Source organism: Crotalus tigris, unplaced genomic scaffold (assembly GCF_016545835.1).
Source record: "Crotalus tigris isolate CLP2741 ecotype Arizona unplaced genomic scaffold, ASM1654583v1 scf7180000020943.996319, whole genome shotgun sequence".
In the NCBI taxonomy this organism is placed as follows: domain Eukaryota; kingdom Metazoa; phylum Chordata; class Lepidosauria; order Squamata; family Viperidae; genus Crotalus; species Crotalus tigris.
Genome location: NW_024098271.1, coordinates 413,271 through 435,778, shown reverse-complemented (window position 1 = coordinate 435,778; position 22,508 = coordinate 413,271). Strand labels below are relative to the sequence as shown.

The following is a 22,508-nucleotide window of genomic DNA, read 5'->3' as shown; positions in this document are numbered from 1 at the left end:
TCAGAGGTCCGTGAATGCCCTAGTATCTAGAAATTCAGCCTGGATTACTTTTGGTTTAGTTATTCCTAATTTAAGATATAGAAAGAGGTTAAATTTTCTTGGGTTGTGTCTGTTGTCCTTTCCATGGGCACATACAACACTCTACTACAAGCTCTTTCTAACCTAGGGTACTCAAGATAAATTGCTATTAATTCTGCAAATCTCCAGCCAGTATAACTAAAATGTTTTATACTGAAATAAAATAACAAAAAAGAAGAAGTTCCCCCAATATTTTTCAGCATTATTTTATTTGACAGGCATTTACAACGTTCCATTCATATGCCTAGAAACATAAAAATAGACCTTCTTTCAGCTTATAAAAGAAATATATAAGAACCTTTGACATTGACAGGTCATTATATTATGTACAAGAACAATGGCACCCTCCAAGCACAGGACGTCCAGCATTTCACAGGCTTATTGTATTCCACTAGGGACAGCAAAAGCATTGTAATGTCTAATAAGTTGGTACACAACTGATTTAATTTTAATATGATGAGATACACAGGGCTTAGAAAGCTTTTTAATAAAACGGTTAAAAAATAGCAAAAGTTGAGAGAATAAAACTATCAAAATACTGAATATAGTGCACTGAGAATCAAACAGGTGACACTCCAATACTGGTTGGGACATAAGACAGCAGATGGTACTGGGTAATATTTCCTGTTCATGTCTTCAAACATAGCCATAGCTAATTATACAAAAGTATCCCCTAAAGCTACTACAAAATTTTAGATTTTCAATATACCTACTAATGTGTCAAACATCAGTAGGTCTGAAAAGAATCCCACTTGAAAAACAAAAAACCCCAAATCCTCCCATTTTTGCAGAGCAAAACTAAGATGGGGAAGCCATATAAATATTTAAAAAGAAAAAAGTGCTTTAAAAATTATTTGGAAATCTTTGATCTGTACCCTGTCATAGATGTTTAAATAGGAAGTTTTAAATGTAATTGAAAGTTGCCTGTTTAGAATATTGTTCGTATTATTTAATAGTGTGGAGAGGGAATCAAGTAATAATGTACACTAATCTCACATGGATAAGATGAGGTCAGCTTTTCTGGCCATAAAATATTTAATTTTTCCTGAGCCTAACTTGATCAGGCAGGGAGGATCAAACTCACCCAAGGTGAAATCCTACCAACTGCAACAAAATCACAACAGGGATTAACTTAACCTCCTTGGATGTTCAGCTCGTTGACATTGCTAACTTAATTCCAGTCTCAAATATGTGTAGCTGCCCACTGATATTTTACAGAAATGAGATTTTGTCCATAAAAGTTTGCAGTTCAGACTATAAAACCAACATCTTCAAACCCTTTCTGAAAAGTTTGTTGTTTTACAGTCCAAACTTGGAACTGAACAGCACAGCCCTCTGTATGTCTACTTGAAAGTCAGTCTTACTTCTCAGTAATTGCAGTTTAACACCATCAAATCCCCATTCATTTGTGCCTTTGCATTTTAGGTAACATACAGAAAACTATTTTCAAGTGTTGAATTTTGATCTCTAAAGTTGAAAAAAAAAAGATTTTGCATTGTTATATTTTTTATGTAAAATTAGAAATTCTAACATTGACATTAAACTAACCACAGACCAAAAAAGAACTCAGCACAACATAAATTCCAGATTTTCCCTCACACATCCCTAAAATACACGTTGCATCACCAAATCAAGAGATTTTCACTTCGCAACAGGAAGCTTTGTGAATGCTACTGCATGCAGCTACCTCAGCTACTAGAGATGTTTGGCACTATAAAGGCTATAACTTGTTAAAGAAGAAAAGAAAGGGAAGGTTGGTTCTAATTCCTGCAAATAAGCAACTGGACTACTCAGTGGGTGGTGATGTCAAACATCTAGTTAGCAGTGCACGTGCAGTGCAGATCATCCCTTGTATGTCCTTGAGTGTTGAATGCAAGTTATTCCCTCCATTCAACACCATTCCCACTTGTGGTACCTCAGAAAGAAGGAAATTCCATGTGCAGAATAGATTGCCCTTGCCGAATAAGGGTGAACAGCTTTGAGTTGAAGAGTGAAATCTGCTGCAGTCATGGACAATTGTTCCTTGTCTGCTGCAACTTTTTAAAGATGAACCTATGGTTTTACTTATCACATATAAAATTAATTTGCTGTTGTGCTATCACTTAAGCTAGTTTGCTGCACGCATATATTTTAAGAAAAACACCCACAGCATTGTGTTTTTTAGCAATATCTATGCAGCCCATTATATTATGCAGCCCCTGATTTGTTTTTAATAAATAAAGCCCTTGGTACTATATAGAGAAGGACTCAAGCTCATTCCATTTTCAAATTTTACTTCACTTCTCCTTTTTATACTATTTTAAAGGAGAAAAAAGGAGAAGAGGCTGTAGTTTCAACCAGTTTAGCTGCCATTACTATATGTGCAAGTATGCATTCTAAAGGATGGTTCTCCACAATATATAAAGGATAAATTTGGGGTTCACCTATATCTAGCATCTTACAAGAAAGTATTGGATCTAAAGCTCCGTGTTTAGTTTTCTCGATGGTACAAAGTCTTGACGGCGAACCCAGATGACTTCTTCACCATTGCCTTCCAGGCCACCATTAATTCCAGACAGAGCAGTTTGCTTCTTTAATTGAGCCATTCTGGATGCGTGTGAGCCCATAGTGTACCGTGTTTTGTTTCCCCGATATGGTTGGTTGTTTGTAATAGAGGCTGACTGCAATTGCTCCTGGAGTTCTTTTTCAACCATAGTGCTCTTCAAAGGCTCACAACAGTCCTCCTCATCACTGAGAATATCTGTTTCTTTTATGTCCTCTTGTTCTTCATACTGACCAAGATCAAACTGCTCTTCTACCCAGCGGTCAGTGTCCTTGTTGCTGGATGTCTGATGAGTCTCGTTCTCAGGACTGCTGGCAAAGATGGCATCTGAATCAATGGTAAATCTGTTTCGAGCTAGGCGTCGCCTTCTCCTCCCGAGTGACTTGCTTGGAGCGGACACTGGGCACACACAAAAATAAAATTCCAGATGCTTTTATAAAGAGAAGTTTGAATATTTTAAAAATTAGCCTTTGCATTCTTCTTTCTTTCACAATAAAAGTAAAGGTAAAGGTTTCGACTATTATATCTGACTCTAGGGGCTGGTGCTTATCTCTGTTTCTTGCCAAGGAAGCCAGTTTTGTCTGAAGACATTTCCATGGTCATGTGGCCAGCATGACTATACGCCAAAGGCGCATGGAACGCTGTTACCTTCCAACCAAATTGCTACCTATTTATCTACTTGCATTTGCATGCTTTCAAACTGCTAAGTGGGCAGGAGCTGGGGCAAGTAACAAGAGCTCACCCCATCGCATGGTGCTCGGGTCTTACACCCAGGCTATCAGCTTTCCAGCTGACAAGCTCAGCATCTTTAACCACTCAGCCATCATGCCCCGCTTCACAATACCATGTTTCCCCAAAAGTATGACCTACCCCAAAAATAAGACTTAAATTGATTTTTGGGGGTGGGCCTAATATAAGTCCTACCCCAAAAATAAGCCCTAGTTTTGGGGTGAGGCGCACAGCTAAAAAGCTAGGGCGAGGGTGGGGAGGTGGAGCTTACCATTGCAGCCAGGCCTCCCATGGATTGACACTTGCCTTGCTGTAAGGAGCAGCTTCATTCTGCAACTGAAAATGGAGCTCGGCCTGCATTTCACAGTCAGAGGCCTTTCCGGAAGGCCTGCGTAGCCAAAAACCAAGCTATAGATTGCATCCACAGCTCAGTGCTCAGCTGCAGAGGCCTTCAAGAAAGGCCTCTGACTGAGAAATGCAGGCCTGAGCTCCATTTTCAGCTGCAGAATGAATCTGCTCCTTCAGCTGCAGAACAAGTGGGCAGGCTGTGCAGGACTACTTGGTGCCGCCATTGCAAGGTGAGTGGAACACACACACACACACACACACACACACACACATACACACACACCCCAAAAATAAGAGTTGGTGCCTCTTTTGGAAGCAAAAAAAATATATAATAAGACCATGTCTTATTTTCGGGGAAACATAGTAGCTGATAATTAATCACAATGAAGCATGTAAAATCTGACAAGATATGACTTGGGGAATTGATAAACATGGAAGAAAGGCTAATAAATCTCCATGAGGGAGATGGACAGTTTAGAAACACAACATATAATACATACAAAATAAATAAAAAATGTGTGCTTCGAATGTGGTAAATGTGTTAAAATCTATTTGTGCTGTATGTGTGCATGTGTGTCTGTGTACCTGTATGCCTGAAATAAATAATTATCACTGGAAAATTTTATACCTAAAATTTCTATGGAGACAAATGAAGTTGTATACAAGGTTAAAATCAGCCTTGTAATTTTTAAACTACCCTATAGTTAACCACTTAGATATTGTAATGGAAAAAGAAGACAGTGCTTTTTCTTCCTCCAATAGATAGAATTGTCTTAGTTAACTTTAACATCTGGACCATTGAAACACATGAGCTCAGTGATCCTGTTACTTCTCATTTCATTATTTTAAGATATGCTAATAGATAAGGCAATTCAGTAGTGCTTTAATAGCACTGCATGTCAGACTTTTTGAAGAGACGCAAAAGTAGCAGTGATGGGGCAAAATACAGAGAGCTGATATTTAATGTGATATCTTGACCTATGAGGGACATGTGGGGTTTTGTGAATTCAGTTTCCTTTCACACGTCACAACATTCATTAAGTAAATGGAGTTGTATTATATAAGTCTGCCACTATGGCAATTAATTATTAAATACAAGCTTATTGCACATTTCTGAAGCTACAATAAATGGGATAAAAATATTATTGAGGAAAAGCATTCTTTGTGTGGCGGGGCTTTGCTTTGTTTTGTTTTGTAAATTCTCCCAAGATTAATCTGTTGCAGGTAGGACAAAGTAACCAATGAGTGGGGCATCCTTCTTTGCTGTTAAACTCCTTTCCCCCCCCCCTCTTCTGGAGTGCTTTAACAAATTTTAACCAGGAGTACCTGTCCTGTTCATAGTTGGCCTTGCGCCTTTCAGTGCACTCAGCCTTTTTCCTCCAAATGGGACATAGTGCTGTGATGAGGGCAAACTTTCCGTTTTCAGAAGTTGTCTTCTGTGTTTGTCACGTAAAATTGAATGCACAGCTTTTAGAAAATCTTTCCTGTGTTCTGGGGAACTGAAAAGAAGAAAGAAAGGGCATATATCAGTTAGATGCTGGTCTGGCAGCAAAATATTGACACTTATTTATTTAATGTAAATGGTAATATAATTTTGCAAACCATCACTCCTTACCTACAACAAAGATGGAATGATCTCTCTGGCCTGCCTTCAGACTCAGATTTCACATGAACTATCTCACAGACAGAACTGGTCTCTGCATCTAGAGAAAGAGAAATTTAAAAACATAATTTTGGTTTATTTACTGAAAGCATTCTGTAGATTTCAAAAACAATCTCATCTGAAATTTGAAGACTGCTATGATGATTAGGTTAGTGAATTGGTTCAAGAATTATAGCCCCAGGAGTGGTGATGTGAAATGATGGATTATTTCCATGTCATGCTGAATACACAGAATGACCATAACATGTAAAAGCTTCTTAATATGGTTGCAATCCATCACATCAAGCATCTTCCCATTAGCAATGTCCAATACTGGTACTACTTTTTTTTTTTTTACTCTGACTTTTCTTACGTGGTGAATGATTCTAAAAACCATCACAATCAAACATTCCCAAGTAAACAATATTCCTTCCACAAAGATGTCTCTGCCTCTGTAGCACTATAAGGAGCTGCAGCCGGTGGCAGCATTGCATGCACATCCTCCGTTCATTTCAGAGTGAACTGTATATGACTCCCATTCAAACCATTTTGTTAATAATCAAATGTAAACAATTTGAAGGGATCTTCTTAAGCAACTGCCATTTTATTTGGTCAATACATTTTTGCTCCTATGCTATAGTTGAATATACCTTTACTGATGCTATTTTCTTTAAATCCAGACAATGAAAATCTAAAAAGTCAAGGAAGTTTATATAAGCAAGAATAGACAACTTTCACATTATCTACTGAAACTCTATAATAGTGAATTCTTCTATGCTCAGCATAAGTCTAAACAGAGTCCTAAAACTAAAGCAAGAACTACCCTTAGCCATAGCCAAAAAAAGAAAAGACCTGAACAAAACACATTTGGACCACTTTCCATTGGCTGCATTGAATGAGATGTTTTATTGTTTCAGAGAAACTACAGACTGCATGCAGATTTCAAATTTTAAAGCAACAAAAGAGACCTAAAGAAGTACTTGCTCTATTTATATCATTTATATTGATATAAATATAGCTGCTGTTGTATTTCCAAAGACAATATTGTCCATATACCTACAATGTCATCCCATGGTACAACATGAAAATAAACTACAATCTTATAGGCCATGAAACCTTTCAGTGACTTAATTAAAGTACTTTGCTGTTTCCTTGCTTGATCCAGCTCTCATCACAATTAAAACTCTCAGTAGTGAATCTAAAAACTCCTACAAGTACACCACAGGCAGTGCACATCAGCAGCTCATATTAGGAATACATATTAAGAATTGAAAAGCATCTGCAAATTGCTCTATATTTTGAGACTACAAATTTTATATCAGAAAACAGAATTTGTGTCAGCTGATGCAGAGAGAGAGAGAGAGAGAGAGAGAGAGAGAGAGAGAGAGAGAGAGAGAGAGAGAGAACACTACATGAGCATTAAATACAATTCAAATCTATTTTCATGTTTGAAAGATAACCTGACAGGCGAGACTTAACTTCCTTTATATTTTTAAAGATTAAATGTATCTGCATAAACAAGTGTCATTGGGAAAGCTATGTTAACCCTGCTAATGGCCAGTTTTGCCTCATGGGGAAAGGAGGCTGAGAAATAGTGACTGAGGAGAATTCCAGAGGAGATAAGGGCTGTGGGAGAGGGATAAAGAGATTTTCTGGCCAATTAGAAATAATGATGCTATGGATATTAATAAGCAATGTAAACAAAGGAAGGCGGGACCAGCAGAAACAGCATCCTGAAGCTGTGTTTAGCAAGCATTAGTTCAAACACTAAAATAATAGTGGCCCCCCATTCCTTTAAGTAATTTTGTTGACTATCAGAATTATTGTAAAGTTAAATGTTCAATCACTAAGGGTTACTCTCTTTAAAAGAAGAAAGTGTGAAAGCAACTGTGCTATACAATTCCTACTCTCTTTAGGTTCCTGTTCTGAAATTCAGGAAATAGGAAACCAACAAGAATTTGAGCTAACACTCACATTTACCAAATAAAAGGCCCCATTTGGGCAGTTAAAACTGTTATCAAATATAATCAGAACAGGACATCTTGCTATTTTTTTCTGCTATCTTTTTTTTTTTTGTAATTTTATTTTGATAAATTGGCATTCCTGCTGGATTATATACTTACCAAACTTGTAGTTTGGTAACTACCTGGGATATGGTTTTTCAAAAGAGAAGTTGTACAGTAACCAAATGAAAAAAAAACATAAACAAATCAATTAACCCTACCTGCACTTGCCAATGCTCGAACTTGCAAAGCCTCCAAGGGAATCATGTGTCGGAAACGAAATGGGTCTGACTCTTCATAAATGGAAGCTCTATGTGATCCACCCTATGTAGGGAAAAACAATCCTTATTAATGGTAATATGAAAACTGCTTTATTTTAGATCAAATGTTTAAAATATTTACAAAAGCCTTCAACCTTGATCAATACACAGTGAATGAAAGTGATGGAATGATAGGAGCTTTCCTTAAGGGCTTCATTGTTTCATCCCCTCATGATAATTTCCCATCTGAAAAAATAACTTGATATTGTCATTCCATTATTCCCTTAATTTGATTGTCAGAGCAACCATTATCTTCCTGAATGTTTTTTTTCTGTCTCAGGCAGAAAAAGGTTGAGATTTCTGTCTCAGAAAGAAAAAGGTTAAGATCATACCAAATGTCACAGGGGTGTAATAGAAGATCTCTGTTTCATCCCAAGAGTATTGCCTTGTGAATTATATTTGTCCCGAAATTAGAGAACTGGTAATGATTTGTCGAAGTTTTATGATTATTTCTGACACAACAAACAACTAAAAGTTTTCTGCATTAAATATAAGTTGGCAGAGTATTGCTACTGCAAAAAAGGCAAGTGCAGTTTTTACATCAGCAGAACTATACTTTCATAATTATAGGAAGACACAATTTTACTTTATTTTACTTTGGTCAAACTTCTCTTAGAACATTGTAACTATTTCAAGACTAATTCATAGATAGTAGTAGAACAAGTTCAGAAAAGATCAGTGGGCTTAATTAGAAGACTGGAAATCAAATCCTATGATGAGACAATGAAAAAACTAAAAACAACTTGGGTGAGGGGAGCATAGGTTAACAATCTAAAAATGTAAAGTTCTATTCTGCATCACCCCAAATGGCAGGGCACAGAATAATATATTTAATTTACAAAACACCAAATTCTGGTTGGATATTAGAAAGGTATCAATTGCCCAGAGAAATGATTGGTTATTCTTCATCAGAAGTAATAATAATAATAATAATAATAATAATAACAACAACAACAACAATAGAATTTGTGCAAAGATCGATGGCACAGTGGAAGACACTGTGAGGGACTGGGAGAGGTTAACATCAAGAGAGGAATATTTTAAGGAGATTCATTATCATCATTACTATTTGCTATTGCACTGTTTCCTCTGTCAACAATACTGAACAACTCAGGACATGGCTATCAAACATCAAAAACATCTGCCAGACTATTCCACCTCCTTTACATGGATGATCTAAAGCTGTATGGAAAAACAGCATCTGAAATAGAATCGCTGCTCAACACTGTCCGTATATATAGCCAAGATATTGCAATGGAGTTTGGCTTGGACAAATGTGCAACACTTACTATCAAACAAGGAAAAATAGTGAAAACTGATGGAATCAAGAGGCCCCACAAAAATAACATTAAGAGTCTGGATGAGGAAGATTATTACAAATACTTGGGTATCATTCAAGCTGACAACATCAAGCATATGGAAGTCAAGAAAAAGATTAGAGGTGAATACATCAAGAGAATGAAAAAGATCTTAAAGTCCAAACTCAATGGAGGAAATACCATGAAGGCAATCAACACTTGGGCAATTCCAGTCACAGCTGGAATAGTGGACTGGACTCAAGCAGAACTAAAAGCAATGGATAGGAAGACCAGAAAAATCATGACAATGAATCATGCCCTTCATCCACGCAGTGACATTGACAGACTCTATCTACCAAGGCAAATAGGTGGGCGTGGAATACTGCAAGTACATCAGATGGTTGAAGAAAAAAAAATAGCTTTGGAAGAATATCTGAAGGACAGTTATGAAGATGCACTGAAATTAATATATCAGGAAGGCTTACTGACTACTGGAGAGACCAAACTCACCTACAAGAAAGACCAAATGAAGAACAGAATAGAGGCATGGGAAGACAAAGCACTACATGGCCAGTGCATTAAAAAATAGCTGGGAAAGCAGATAATAACAAGACCTGGCAATGGAAAATTGAAGAAAGAGACTGAGGGACTAATTATGGCTGCACAAGACCAAGCCTTAAGGACAAATGCATGTAAAGTCAAAATTGAGAAGACAGCAACAGACAGTAAGTGCCGCCTATGCAAAGAAGCTGAAGAAACAGTGGACTGTCTGGTAAGCTGCTGCAAGAAGATTGCACAGACTGACTACAAGCAACGGCATGACAAAGTAGCAACAATGGTGCATTGGAAGATCTGCAAAAAATATCATTTGCCTGTAAGCAAAAACTGGTGGGATCATAAAATAGAGAAAGTCATAGAAAATGATAAAAATAAACTGCTCTGGGACTTCAGAATTCAAACAGACAAGCACCTGCAACATAACACCCCAGACTTAACAATTGTCGATAAGAAAGACAAAAAAGTCTGGATAGTGGACATGGCAGTGCCTGGAGACAGCAGAATAGAAGAGAAAGAACTGGAGAAGATAACAAAATACAAAGACCTACAAATAGAAATAGAAAGACTGTGGCAAAAGCAAGCCAGGGTAGTACCAATAGTAATAGGCTCCTTGGGTGCAATCCCAAAACAACTGGAGCACCACTTGAACACCATTGGCATTGACAAATTCGCTATTAGTCAATTGCAAAAGGCGGCCTTACTAGGAACTGCTTCCATCCTGCGACGATATCTGTAATACCATCAAACATCCACATCTGCCTATCCCAGGTCCTGGGTAAGGACTCGATAGGTAGACAAAATGTCAAATCCAGTCTGAACATCTGGCTGACTGTGCGATGATCCCTAATAATAATAATTGGAAGGGACCTTGGAGGTCATCGAGTCCAACTCCCTGCTCCGACAGAAAATCCTATATCATTTCAGATAAATGGTTGTCTAGTCTCTTCTTAAAAACTTCCAGTGTTGGAGCATTCACAACTTCTAGAGGCAGGTTGTTCCACTGATTAATTGTTCTAACTGTCAGGAAATTTCTCCTTAGTTCTAGGTTGCTTCTCTCTTCGATTAGTTTCCATCTATTACTTTTTGTACTACCTTCAGGTGCTTTGGAGAATAGCTTGATTCCCTCTTCTTTGTGGCAGCCCCTGCGTTATTGGAACACTGATATCATTTTGCCCCTAGTCCTTCTCTTCATTAAACTAGACATACCCAGTTCCAGCAACCGTTCTTTATATGTGTTAGCCTCCAGTCCCCTAATCATCTTTGTTGCTCTTTTCTACACTCTTTCTAAAGTCTCAACATCTTTTTTACATCGTGGTGACCAAAACTGGATGCAGTATTCCAAGTGTGGCCTTACCAAGGCATTGTAAAGTGGTATTAACAATTCACGTGATCTTGATCCTATCCCTCTGTTAATGCAGCCTAGCACTGTGTTGGCTTTTTTGGCAGCTGCAACACACTGCTGGCTCATATTTAAGTGATTTCCACTAGGACTCCGAGATCCCTCTCACAAGTTACTACTATTGAGCAAGGTACCACCTATACTGTACCTGTGCATTTGGGTTTTTTTGCCTAAATGGAGAACCTTACTTTCTTCACTATTGAATTTCATTTTGTTAGATAGTGCCCAGTGTTCAAGTCTGTCAAAATCCTTCTGTATCTTAAGCCTGTCTTCTGGAGTGTTGACTATTCCTGCCAGCTTGGTGTCATCTGCAAATTCGGTGAGTTCTCCCTCTATCCCCTCATCCAAATCATTGATGAAGATTGATGAATCACTTAATATTATTACTGATAGTAATAATAATCACTCTATTAAAAAAGGAAAATTTTGACTGTTCTGTCCAAGCATTAAGTTTACAACTAAAAATAGTGTACTGTAATTATTACTAGAATGTCCTAATCTAATTATCCCAATCTATCTAATAGGATATTTTATTTTTTGTTGCTTAATGCTATTTACACTTGATAAACTTACCAATTTTTTCTTCTGTTTCACTCCTTCTTTATATACAAGTACGACAGCAGTTTTGAATACTATAAGGTAAAAAACCAAACATAGGAAGTCAGCAGTTTGCCAATGCACAACCAGGAAAAAATATCCGCTACTAATTCTGTGGAAAATGTTCAAAGTTTCTTCCTCTGCACCCAAAAAGTTAAGGCCTAGAGAAATATAGTAGTTTTCTTCATATGCCAAAAAGAAAGAGCATAATTTTCTAAATACATGATGGCCCAATGAAGAGAACTACATCTACCGTTCTGGGCAAAAAAATAATGCTCAATGTTTTCAACAGACAATGGCATTTACTTCATTCATAAACAGTTATAAATTGTAATCATATATTTACTGGGATTTGAGGATCTTCCCAACAGAATCAGTTCATTCATTTAACACAATTACTTTAAAGTAAGCACTTTATTTAATATTTGTACCTGTAAATGGTTCCTATAAACAATTAAAAATGTTCTAAAATACAAAATTTTAATTTAATGATTTTTCAAAATTATGAAGAAAAAGTTAAAAATTATATAGTGCATAAATTACATAAATTATCATGCACACTCCTAGATTTTTTGCAGGGAATTTCTCTGATACAGCATTATGCATGGAAAGAACCAAAATCAGCATTTACATACAAGCAGCATTTCAGCAAATCTCCCTGAAGGATGAACGCTGAAGATGGAAGGAAAAATAAGAGCTACTGCCTTCAGCCATCTATTTTACATTTCACAGCTTTTCTATATTTCCTGACTTACTGAGCTTTGCAATATTACTAAGCTTGTAAGATATAAAAACAGACTCCAAAGCCCAAAATTACTTCTAAAAACACATTTAAAAAACAGCTTAAAATGATTTCCCCAAATCTAATGTATTTTGGTTCTCATCCTTTCCAATCAAGCTTATAAAGTATGCCTCTGGAGGAGGGGGTGGCCTAAAATACCTGACAGCAAAGTCAAATTTTACTCAGTTATTTTCCAACATTTTTGCATATTTAATCAAGCTTTCCTATGACTCTAGGAATCATTTTGACGCTTTGAAATCCAATGTCATAACGGACAATCTGCCCCAAATATTAACACATTTTGTGCCAGAAGCAGAGTTGTCTGATGTGACACACATAAAACAGGGGGGAGGGGAAGCTAAACAGTTGTGATTGCCATCTTGATATCCCCCCCCCCAGCACTCCCTTCAGTGGTGTCATTGGAAATTACAGATGCAGATTTTATTTAATTTTTATATGAAACACTCTCATTTGCTTTTTCTCTGAAAAGAAGCACGTACCAAATGCTGCCAGTTCAGGTTCCTTCTTCCATTTTCCAAGCGACGCAGGAGGATTAAGCCAGATGACTGTGGTATGCAATAGCAAATCTCCCATTGAAAGATCTGCCACCTGCCAGTCACATGCCCATGCAAAAGCAAATGAGAATTTTTAAAAGGCGTTTAATAAAGTCACTAAAAATCAATTTGAGCCTCCTTTTCCTGGCATTCTCTGACTTTGGCCATACACATCTCAAGAAAGAACAGAGCAGCTCTGAGGTGTTGCAGTCAGATGCTAAGTTCATACATTCCAGAACATGAAACAGCTGTCATGGTTGGATTTCCAATGAAGAAGTAAACAGGACCAGTCCTGCTTTGCTTTGTGAGATGGCAGGAATGGGCCAGGAGCTGCCATATATATATACATACATACTCCCAAATTTTTCCTTCGCCCTTTTTCTTCTAATCTTTTCTTCATTTTTCTTTTCTTTTTGTTCCTTTTTTAATGTTTTATCTAAATTATCTAAATATTTATCTAAAGAAAACATGAAAAGGGAACAAAAAGAAAACAAAAAAGGAAATAAAAAAGACTAAAAGCAAAAGAAAGTCTTGCTTTTTGTCTTGCATCATTTCTTTAAACAAAAGAAAAAAAGCAAATTAATAACAGCTTCCTATTGTGTACCTATTAATCTTAAATCAATTGTCCTAATAATTTCCATTTCCAGGTACATTATGCCGTAGGTATTAAAACGCTTTCAAATGTGTCTAAAAAATTCTAGCTATTAATCATATCATTTCCTTATAGAATGTCCACCAAAAGGAAACTAAACCCCGAACCCAGTTATTTCACTGTGTAATTTTTTGTTACACTATGTATAACATACAAAGCAGATGTTCACCGATGTGACCTAAATATGCCTATCGTGATTGAAGAAATGAGATTATACATGCAGTAATAAATGCAAAAAGTACTGAGTCTTATGGCAACTGGATTTATTTTTGTTTGAGATGTTTTGCTGCTCATCCAAGCAACTTTCTCAGTCTGAGCACGCTAGTTAGGCAGAGAGTTGTTGGAATCCATCAAATTCAGGGTTTCTTCCCCAAAATGTGTGGCAATATGTTGATGAAGACTCTCAGTCATCCAGATAGAATTTTCTGAAAATTGTGTCATGGCAACTGGACTTATTTTTGTTAATTTGAGATGTTTTGCTGCTCAACCTCGTAACTTCCTCAGTCTAATTACCTAGATGATTGACAATCTTCATCGAAATATTAATACTGAAATTTCTATTTAAGCAACACACATATAAGGTAACAATGAGAATTCTTTCTAATTATTTTCCCTTTCCTTATAATATATGAGCCCAGCTCCCTACAACATCCAGGTGGCAATATCTAATACAACTGAAGAAAGGTTAAGCATCATTATTTACATCACTGAGAGGATTTTCATAGCTGGGTACCTCTTTCTTATCTCCTGTTTGTTCCGCAATGAGCTGATCAAACACAGCTCCATATTCTTCATGGATTTTCTGCATTTCATTGATATGGCTAGCTACCTTGTTCATTGTTTTTATGGCCACTAGAAAGCAAGCAAAGATATAAACAGATTGCATCAGAGTTGACCTGATTATATTACTGAACATGGAAAGCTCTTTTCTGTCATAGTCTTAAAATCGTAATTTTAATACTTCAGTATGGTCCTAGGCTGACAATATGTTATTATGCTATTGGTCAGCAGGAATTTTATTTTCCCTTGCATTATTGGCTCAGTCATTTTTAGTGTTCTGATCATCAACTCAATGGAAATGTTTCCTGAGTCTCATCTAGCAAGCAAAAGAGTAGCAGTTAAAGTGAACACACTGCCTTTTCAATCACAGTCTCATAAAATCTAAGGACTACAATGGTTTAAAATTACAGCAGCCTTGGAAAAAGTTATTTCCATCCTGTTCTTACACTTATAATGCTCATACCAACTCACAGTCACGTGACCACAATGTAGGTGCTTGGCAACTGATTTGCATTTATGACCAGCTGCAGCATCCTTCTAGGTTGCAGTCAGTTTCTTGACAAAAAAAAAAAAAAATCAACTGGGGAAGCTGGATTCATTTAACAAAGACGATTCGCTTAACCACTACAGCCTAACTGTTTCTAAAATTGGGCTCAGTTACATGATTCGTGTTACAACTGCACTGACTTAACGAAATTCTTGTCTCAATTGTGGTTGTAAGTTGAGGACTCTCTGTACATCTGTACAGGTAGTCCTCAATTTAGGACCACAATTGAGCCCAAAATTTCCATTGCTAATTAAGACAGTTGTTAAGTGAGTTCTGCCCCATTTTATGACTTTTCTTGACAGAGTTGTTGTTAAGTGAATTACCGTTAAGTTAGTAACATGGTTGTTAAGTGAAGCTGGCTTCCTCATTGACTGTGCTTGTCAGAAGGTCAAAAAAGGTCATTACATGACCCCGGGACACTGCAACTGTCATAAATACATGCCATTTGCCAAGCATCTGAATTTTGATCACGTGACCACGAGGATGTTGCAATGGCTGCTAAGTGTGAAAAATGGTTAAAAGCTACTTTTTTCAGGGTTTTTGTCACTTCAGATGGTCACTAAATGAATGGTTGTACATCGAGGACTATCTATCTCTCTATATCTATCTATCATATATCTATATCTGTCTATATCTATATCTAATCTATATATCTATCTCTATCTCTATCTACATCTATCTAACTATATCTATCTATTTTTCTCTATCTCTATTTCTATCTATATCTACATCTATAGATATAGATATAGAGATATAGAGATAGATAAATAGAGATAGATATATACACATTCTTCTACGTTAAGAAACTTTATCAGAAACAATAGCAAAACTAAAAGTACAAACGAAAGAGAAGTTAGAATAATAGTTTACCATCAAGATGATAATGTTCTTCACTATCAGCATCAGTGAGAGTAAATAGTTCTTTCAGCAGAAGAGGGTACTTCAATATCCTCTGGATTGGTTTGATGAGGTAAGACTCTAATGTTGATGAATGTTGTCTTCTGGGATTCTGGGCATCTAAGAATGCTTTAAATGCTGTGTCTGTCTTAGCTGTGTTTTGAAAATAAAAAAGATGTCCCAAGAAATAATTTAGTTACTCTCTCTATTACAGAATATTTCTACCATATTATTTAGCTGTTCTCTTTTTAAAGAGGTTCTCAAAATAGCATTGAGAAGTATTTTTTAAACCAGTGGTCTCAACCTTCCTAATGCCGCGACCCTTTAATACAGTTCCTCATGTTATGGTGACCCCCAACCATAAAATTATTTTCGTTGCTACTTCATAACTGTAATTTTGCTACTGTTTTGAATTGTAATGTAAATATCTGATATGCAGGGTGTATTTTCATTGTTACGAATTGAACATAATTAAAGCATAGTGATTAATCACAAAAACAATATAGCAATGCTCGCTGGAGAAGCTTACTCTTCCTTGGTCAAAAATGTTGGGAGGGAGGGAAGGGGAAGGAAGGAAAGAAGGAAGATTGAAGGGGAAAGGAAGGAGATTGAAGGGGAAAGGAAGGAAGGCGGGAGAAAGAGATTGAAGTGGAAGGGATGGAGATGGAAGGAAGGAAGGAAGATGAAGGGGAAAGAAAGGAGATGGAGAAGGAAGGAGATTGAAGGGGAAAGGAAGGAGATGGAGAAGGAAGGAGATTGAAGGGGAAAGGAAGGAAGGAAGGAAGGAAGGAAGGAAGGAAGGAAGGAAGGAAGGAAGGAAGGAAGGAGAAAGAGATTGAAGGAGAAGGGATGGTGATGGAGATGGAAGGAAGGAAGATTGAAGGGGAAAGGAAGGAGATGGAGAAGGAAGAAGATTGAAGGGGGAAAGAAGGAAGGAAGGAAGGAAGGAAGGAAGGAAGGAAGGAAGGAAGGAAGGAAGGAAGGAAGGAAGGAAGGAAGGAAGGAAGATTGAAGGGGAAAGGAAGGAGATGAAGGAAGGCGATTGAAGGGGGAAGGAAGGGAGGGAGGGAGGGAGGGAGGAAGGAAGGAAGGAAGGAAGGAAGGAAGGAAGGAAGGAGAGAGAGATTGAAGGGAAAGGGATGGAGATGGAAGGAAGGAAGGGGATGGAGAAGGAAGGAGATTGAGGGGGGAAGGAAGGAAGGAAGGAAGGAAGGAAGGAAGGAAGGAAGGAAGGAAGGAAGGAAGGAAGGAAGGAAGGAAGGAAGGAAGGAAGGAAGGAGAGATTGAAGGGGAAGGGAAGGAGATGGATGGATGGATGGATGGATGGATAGAAGGAAGGAAGGGAGGGAGGGAGGGAGGGAGGAAGGAAGGGAGGAGAGAGAGATTGAAGGGGAAGGGATGGAGATGGAAGGAAGGAAGGAAGATTGAAGGGGAAAGGAAGGAGATGGAGAAGGAAGGAGATTTAAGGGGAAAGGAAGGAAGGAAGGAAGGAAGGAAGGAAGGAAGGAAGGAAGGAAGGAAGGAAGGAAGGAAGGAAGGAAGGAGAGATTGAAGGGGAAGGGAAGGAGATGGATGGATGGATGGATGGATGGATGGATAGAAGGAAGGAAGGGAGGGAGGGAGGGAGGAAGGAAGGAAGGGAGGAGAGAGAGATTGAAGGGGAAGGGATGGAGATGGAAGGAAGGAAGGAAGGAAGATTGAAGGGGAAAGGAAGGAGATGGAGAAGGAAGGAGATTAAGGGGGAAGGAAGGAAGGAGGAGAGGAAGGAAAGGAAGGAAGGAAGGAAGGAAGGAAGGAAGGAAGGAAGGAAGGAAGGAAGGAAGGAAGGAAGGAAGGATTGATCTTTGGAGAGTCATGTTTTCCCAGATGGTGATGAACTGCAACTGCCAGCATTCCCCACTCTTCCACAGTGCTTTTTAGGGCTGCTGGGGATGGTAGTCTGGAGCCCCCCATCCTCATCCTGGCACCTCTTGCCCTCTCCCAGCCGCCCCCCTGGGACCTGCCCGCCCCTCCAACCTCCTGAGAGCCATTGCAGCGGTCGGATTGTGGGAGCCCCTTTCCATGCCACGCAGCCCTTCACCGCCACAACCCTTCCCCAACTTGTCACATGCAAGAGAGGTACGGCCGGAGCGCCAGCTCCCGCTTGGAAGGCACTGCTTCTCCCCTCCTGGCCCATCCAGCTGGCTCTGACACACATGCGTGCATAGCCCTCTTCCCTGCCGCCTGGCTGCTTCTGAGGCCCAGAGCTCGGCACGCCGGGAAGGAGTCGCTCCTGCCCACCAGCTCCAGGGTCGTGCCGAGCGCCAGAGGGCCGAGGTGGCCTCCAACGGTGAGGGAGGTGGGCTGGGCGGCACGGGGGAAGCTTCAGCGTGGCACGGAGGGCGGCCGGGGCAGACTGCAGCCGGGCAACCAGGAGGCATGGGGACTGGCTCAGCGCTGCAGCTCAGCTCAGCCAGCAGAGGCGGCAGTGGCAGAGCAGTCCAGCAGCAGCGCCAGCAGCAGCCCAGACCCAGCTTGGCTCGGACCAGCCGCCCACGCAGCTGAGCCAGCCTGGGGTGGCATCAGGGGTGTGTGTCAAGCCCCTGGGCTTGCCATGAGCCGAGAGATGGGGAGGACGCAGCCAGCAGTCGGCCAACGTCCGCATGGCCCCCATGAGCACCGCCTGACTCCCGACAGTCAGCTGGGAGTCAGGTTGGTGTACAGACAGTGGGGAACCAGCGGGGCTGCTACACACTGCCCGGCTCCCGACAGCCAGCTGAGACTCGGCCTGGCATGCGCACGTCAGCTGGGAGTCGGTCCAGCCTCAGCTTGTAGGCCTGGCTCCTGGGAATCAGCTGGGAGTCGGCCCGGCTCCCGGCCAGCAACTGGGATTCGGCATGGCCACTGCGGGATGGCGCTGCAGAGGCAGGAGCAGGCGCTGTCGGAGAAGGGCGCCCTGGAGGCAGATGAACCGGCGGAGGAGGAGAGCGGCGGCAGCCGGATAGAAGAGTGGTGTCTCGGTTCCTAAGACCATCAGAAATATGTGTTTTCCGATGGTCTTAGGTGACCCCTGTGAAAGTGTTGTTCGACCCCCAAAAGGGTCACGACCCACAGATTGAGAACCACTGTTTTAAACTATGGTCCTAGAATCTCCAGGAGTACCCCCACCCGAGAAGCTCTTATAGGGTCCACAAAATCAAAATTATTTGCCAGCCTAGAGTATCTTAAAAAATAATATATTAAAATCCAATCAAACAATTGTGTCAAGCCGCAGATGCATCAATTTCAATTTTTAATATGATAAATATTAATAAATATAACCCATACAAACAAAATAAAACTCATGATAGGCATTGACAGTCCCATCCCTTGGGATTGAAAACACATTGGAGTAAAATGGTCTCTGTGTTCACTTTACGTGTGATATTGTGTGAGCTTTCATCTGAGGAAGTCCTTAATTTCAAGTTCATTTCATATATGAAACAGGGTTTGGCTTACACATGCAAGCCAGAGTCAAAATGAGTCACTGCTTTCTGCATTTTGAGTAATTGTTCATACTGAAATAAAAACATTCAATATGATATTGTTTTGTGATGTACTCTTAGAAGATACAAATCAGGGCTTTTTTTGTCATAGAACACCCAGAACGGAGTTCCGGCACCTTTTTTGGATGGAATCTTGTAGGGTAGGCAAGGCGGGTTGTATGACACGTGCAAGTTCGGGCACCTTTTTTTTTTTTTTTTTACAAAAAAAGCACTCATACAAATTATAGAAAAATCTTACTCCAGCTTTCATCTTTAAAATGTGAATGATCTTTCCGAGTACATTATATAAGATTGAAGAAATGGACATTGGACATTCAAAACACAAAGTAGCCAAAAATGATGTAGTTTAAGTGTGATCTACCACTTATGGACGAATGATATCAAGAGACCAATTAGTAGTTTAATAATCATAAGGGAAGGAATAGCGCATAGAAATTTATGTTATGCTTACTCTCTTCCTTATATTTTCCAACATAAAAGAAATCAGGCTCTCACATTTCATATTGCTAAAAAGATCTAGAACTGAAATGTTTTCCATTTCAAACTTATAACCTTACTTATATGAATCTGTAATATGTTTGCCGAACTGTAGAATCTGAAGATAATTCAACTGCCATGAAGTACAGCTCCCTATTACACTTAAAGCTTGCAATAAAGAATTATTGACAAAAGGATGTCTCATCAACTCTCCAGCAAAGTAGAATTCCCCTTTCCCATTTGTCTTTTGAAGTTCCAACATCACTTAGATCTTTACACTCTGCGACAATTCTGTATTTTGAGAAACACTGTACTATCTGGGACAGAAAAAGTTGTGCATGTCCCACTCTTACCTTTCACTAGGACTTTTGGAACCTTTGTGTGGCTCGCACAGAAGGCACTATATAACTTGAAACGGTCAGCATAATACAGGAAGGATCCACCCAAGGAAAACAACACTTTCTAGGATCAAGAATATATAAATCAGAATGTTGAAATAGATTTGGGAGGGAAAGCCTGCTGACCTTAACATCATAAAAGAAAATAAATATTCTCCAATTAATAGCTGACAACTTTTGACTTCGTATTTACAAAAGCAAAGTTTTTTGTTTATAAATTCTAAGAGAAAGGGGGCAAGAGAAATCACTTAAAACATTAAATGCAAAATAAACACTAAGATATATATTCTATTGCTAAAAGCAGACAATATTGCATAGAATTGGGTCACTAGGAAGTTCCCTCTTTATTAAACTAGTCTTTAAAAGAATATGGTTGATATGGAATTTTTGGCCATGCTCATTCCCACACATGGGAGAATTTTCCATTTGGGAAAAAAAGAATTTATTCCACTGTAGAATTCTCCCCTAATTCGACATAGAAAGAGGAAGCTTTTCTGGGTTGCTGCATTGTAACAAGCATCAGCTCCCTGATTAAAAAATCTTACACAAAGAAAGCGATGACTGCAGTTAAGCTGGTCTTATTATTTATTTAATGCATAGTCCTACAAGAAACCCATACCTGGGGATCAAATATCATTCAAACATGTCACCTTATTGAGATCAGATGAACATTTTAAAAGCTAAACGAATTCAATTGCACTGAAATCATAATCACAGTGAATTATAGAATATGCACCCATTGCCCTATTGTAAATTATTGCCTACAGTAATACTTAATGCCATTTTTCAATGCCTTCAATGTTTTTTCAGCCTGTTTTTTACTATTTTTGTTTAGTTACCCTTTTCTTCATTTTAAATGATAGACAATTCTTGACAGAGAAAAAAGAAGTGTCAGAGGCTAATAGCTTTCACCGCCACTATTTCAGCAGGCACTTTAACTACTTTTCTCCTGCTTCAGTGAGCATTCAAGCTACAATTATAATTCAGAGACGTTGTCTGAATTATTTTTTAGGCAATGATATGTTAGGGTTTCTGAACTAGGACTTTAGGCAGCAATATTTCCGTTGCTAACTCTTCCTAATCAAAAATTGACATAGGGAATTAGATATACAATTAGGTATGTCTTTACAGGCATTGCAATTATCCGTTGTTGTTGCAGTACTAATGTATTTTATTTTTTAAGATATCATTCTCATCAAAGTTGTTTCTTAGCAAATCATTTGCAAAAAAACAAATTAAAAACTGTGAAAAAAAATGTTCATTTGACTACTGTGGTAATATTTCTGATTACTAGTAAAAGAATTGCAATTAAAGGCTTACTTTAAACTGGTCAACTTTTTCAAGCTTTTCCAGATCTGGCACCAACCTTACTCCGTCTTCAAGTGTTTTCAAGAACTCCACTTGAAATGCCACCATTTCAGTCAGATTCCCAAAAAGAACATCAAGCTGGTAAGGCATAAATTTTTTAAAAATCATATTTTTCATAAAAACAATAACATTTAAGTGTTATGTTAGTCATATTTGCCAATAATAGTAATAATAATAGTAATAGTAGTAGTAGTAGTAGTAATAATAATAATAATAATAATAATAATAATAATAATAATAATGATAAAGTTGGAAGGGACCTTGGAGGTCAACTAGTCCAACCCCCTGCTCAGGCAGGAAACCCTATACCAATTCGGACAAATGGCTGTCCAGTTTCTTCATAAAAACTTCCAGTGTTGGAGCATTCACCGCTTCTGGAAGCAGGTTGTTCCACTGGTTAATTGTTCTAACTGTCAGGAAGTTTCTCCTTAGTTCTAGGTTGCTTCTCTCCTTGATTAGTTTCCACCCGTTGCTTCTTGTCCTGCCTTCAGGAGCTTTGGAAAATAGCTTAATTCCCTCTTCTTTATGGCAGCCCCTGAGATATTGGAACACTGCTATCATGTCCCCCCTTGTCCTTCTCTTCGTTAAACTAGACATACCCAATTCTCGCAACAGTTCCTTATATGTTTTAGCCTCCAGTCCCCTAATCATCTTTGTTGCTCTTCTCTGTACTCTTTCTAGAGTCTCAACATCTTTTTTACATCGTGGTGACCAAAACTGGATGCAGTATTCCAAGTGTGGCCTTACCAAGGCATTGTAAAGTGGTATTAATACTTCATGTGATCTTGATCCTATCCCTCTGTTAATGCAGCCTAGCACTGTGTTGGCTTTTTTGGTAGCTGCAGCACACTAATGGCTCATATTTAAATGATTATCCATTAGGACTCCGAGATCCCTCTCACAATTACTACTATTGAGCAAGGTACCCCCTATACTATACCTGTACATTTGATTTTTCTTGCCTAAATGTAGAACCTTACTTTTTTCACCACTGAATTTCATTTTGTTAGATAGCG

General features: G+C 38.7%; 1 protein-coding gene across 15 annotated transcripts in view; it reads right to left on the bottom strand.

Annotated features, from left to right (window-relative positions):
* Positions 1 to 268: 268 nt before the first annotated feature.
* Positions 269 to 22,508, bottom strand: part of TIAM1 (TIAM Rac1 associated GEF 1) — a 208,951-nt gene continuing 186,711 nt past the window's right edge. For all 15 annotated transcript variants that reach the window (XM_039368861.1, XM_039368856.1, XM_039368857.1 and 12 more), the window contains 10 exons: positions 21,445 to 21,570; positions 20,080 to 20,188; positions 15,699 to 15,878; positions 14,235 to 14,353; positions 12,796 to 12,904; positions 11,491 to 11,549; positions 7,564 to 7,666; positions 5,313 to 5,400; positions 5,024 to 5,196; positions 269 to 3,019 (listed from right to left, as the gene is read on the bottom strand). In XM_039368861.1, the coding sequence (XP_039224795.1) occupies positions 2,535 to 3,019; positions 5,024 to 5,196; positions 5,313 to 5,400; positions 7,564 to 7,666; positions 11,491 to 11,549; positions 12,796 to 12,904; positions 14,235 to 14,353; positions 15,699 to 15,878; positions 20,080 to 20,188; positions 21,445 to 21,570 (1,551 nt within the window). In that variant the 3' untranslated portion in view covers positions 269 to 2,534. The remainder of the gene's footprint in view (positions 3,020 to 5,023; positions 5,197 to 5,312; positions 5,401 to 7,563; positions 7,667 to 11,490; positions 11,550 to 12,795; positions 12,905 to 14,234; positions 14,354 to 15,698; positions 15,879 to 20,079; positions 20,189 to 21,444; positions 21,571 to 22,508) is intronic.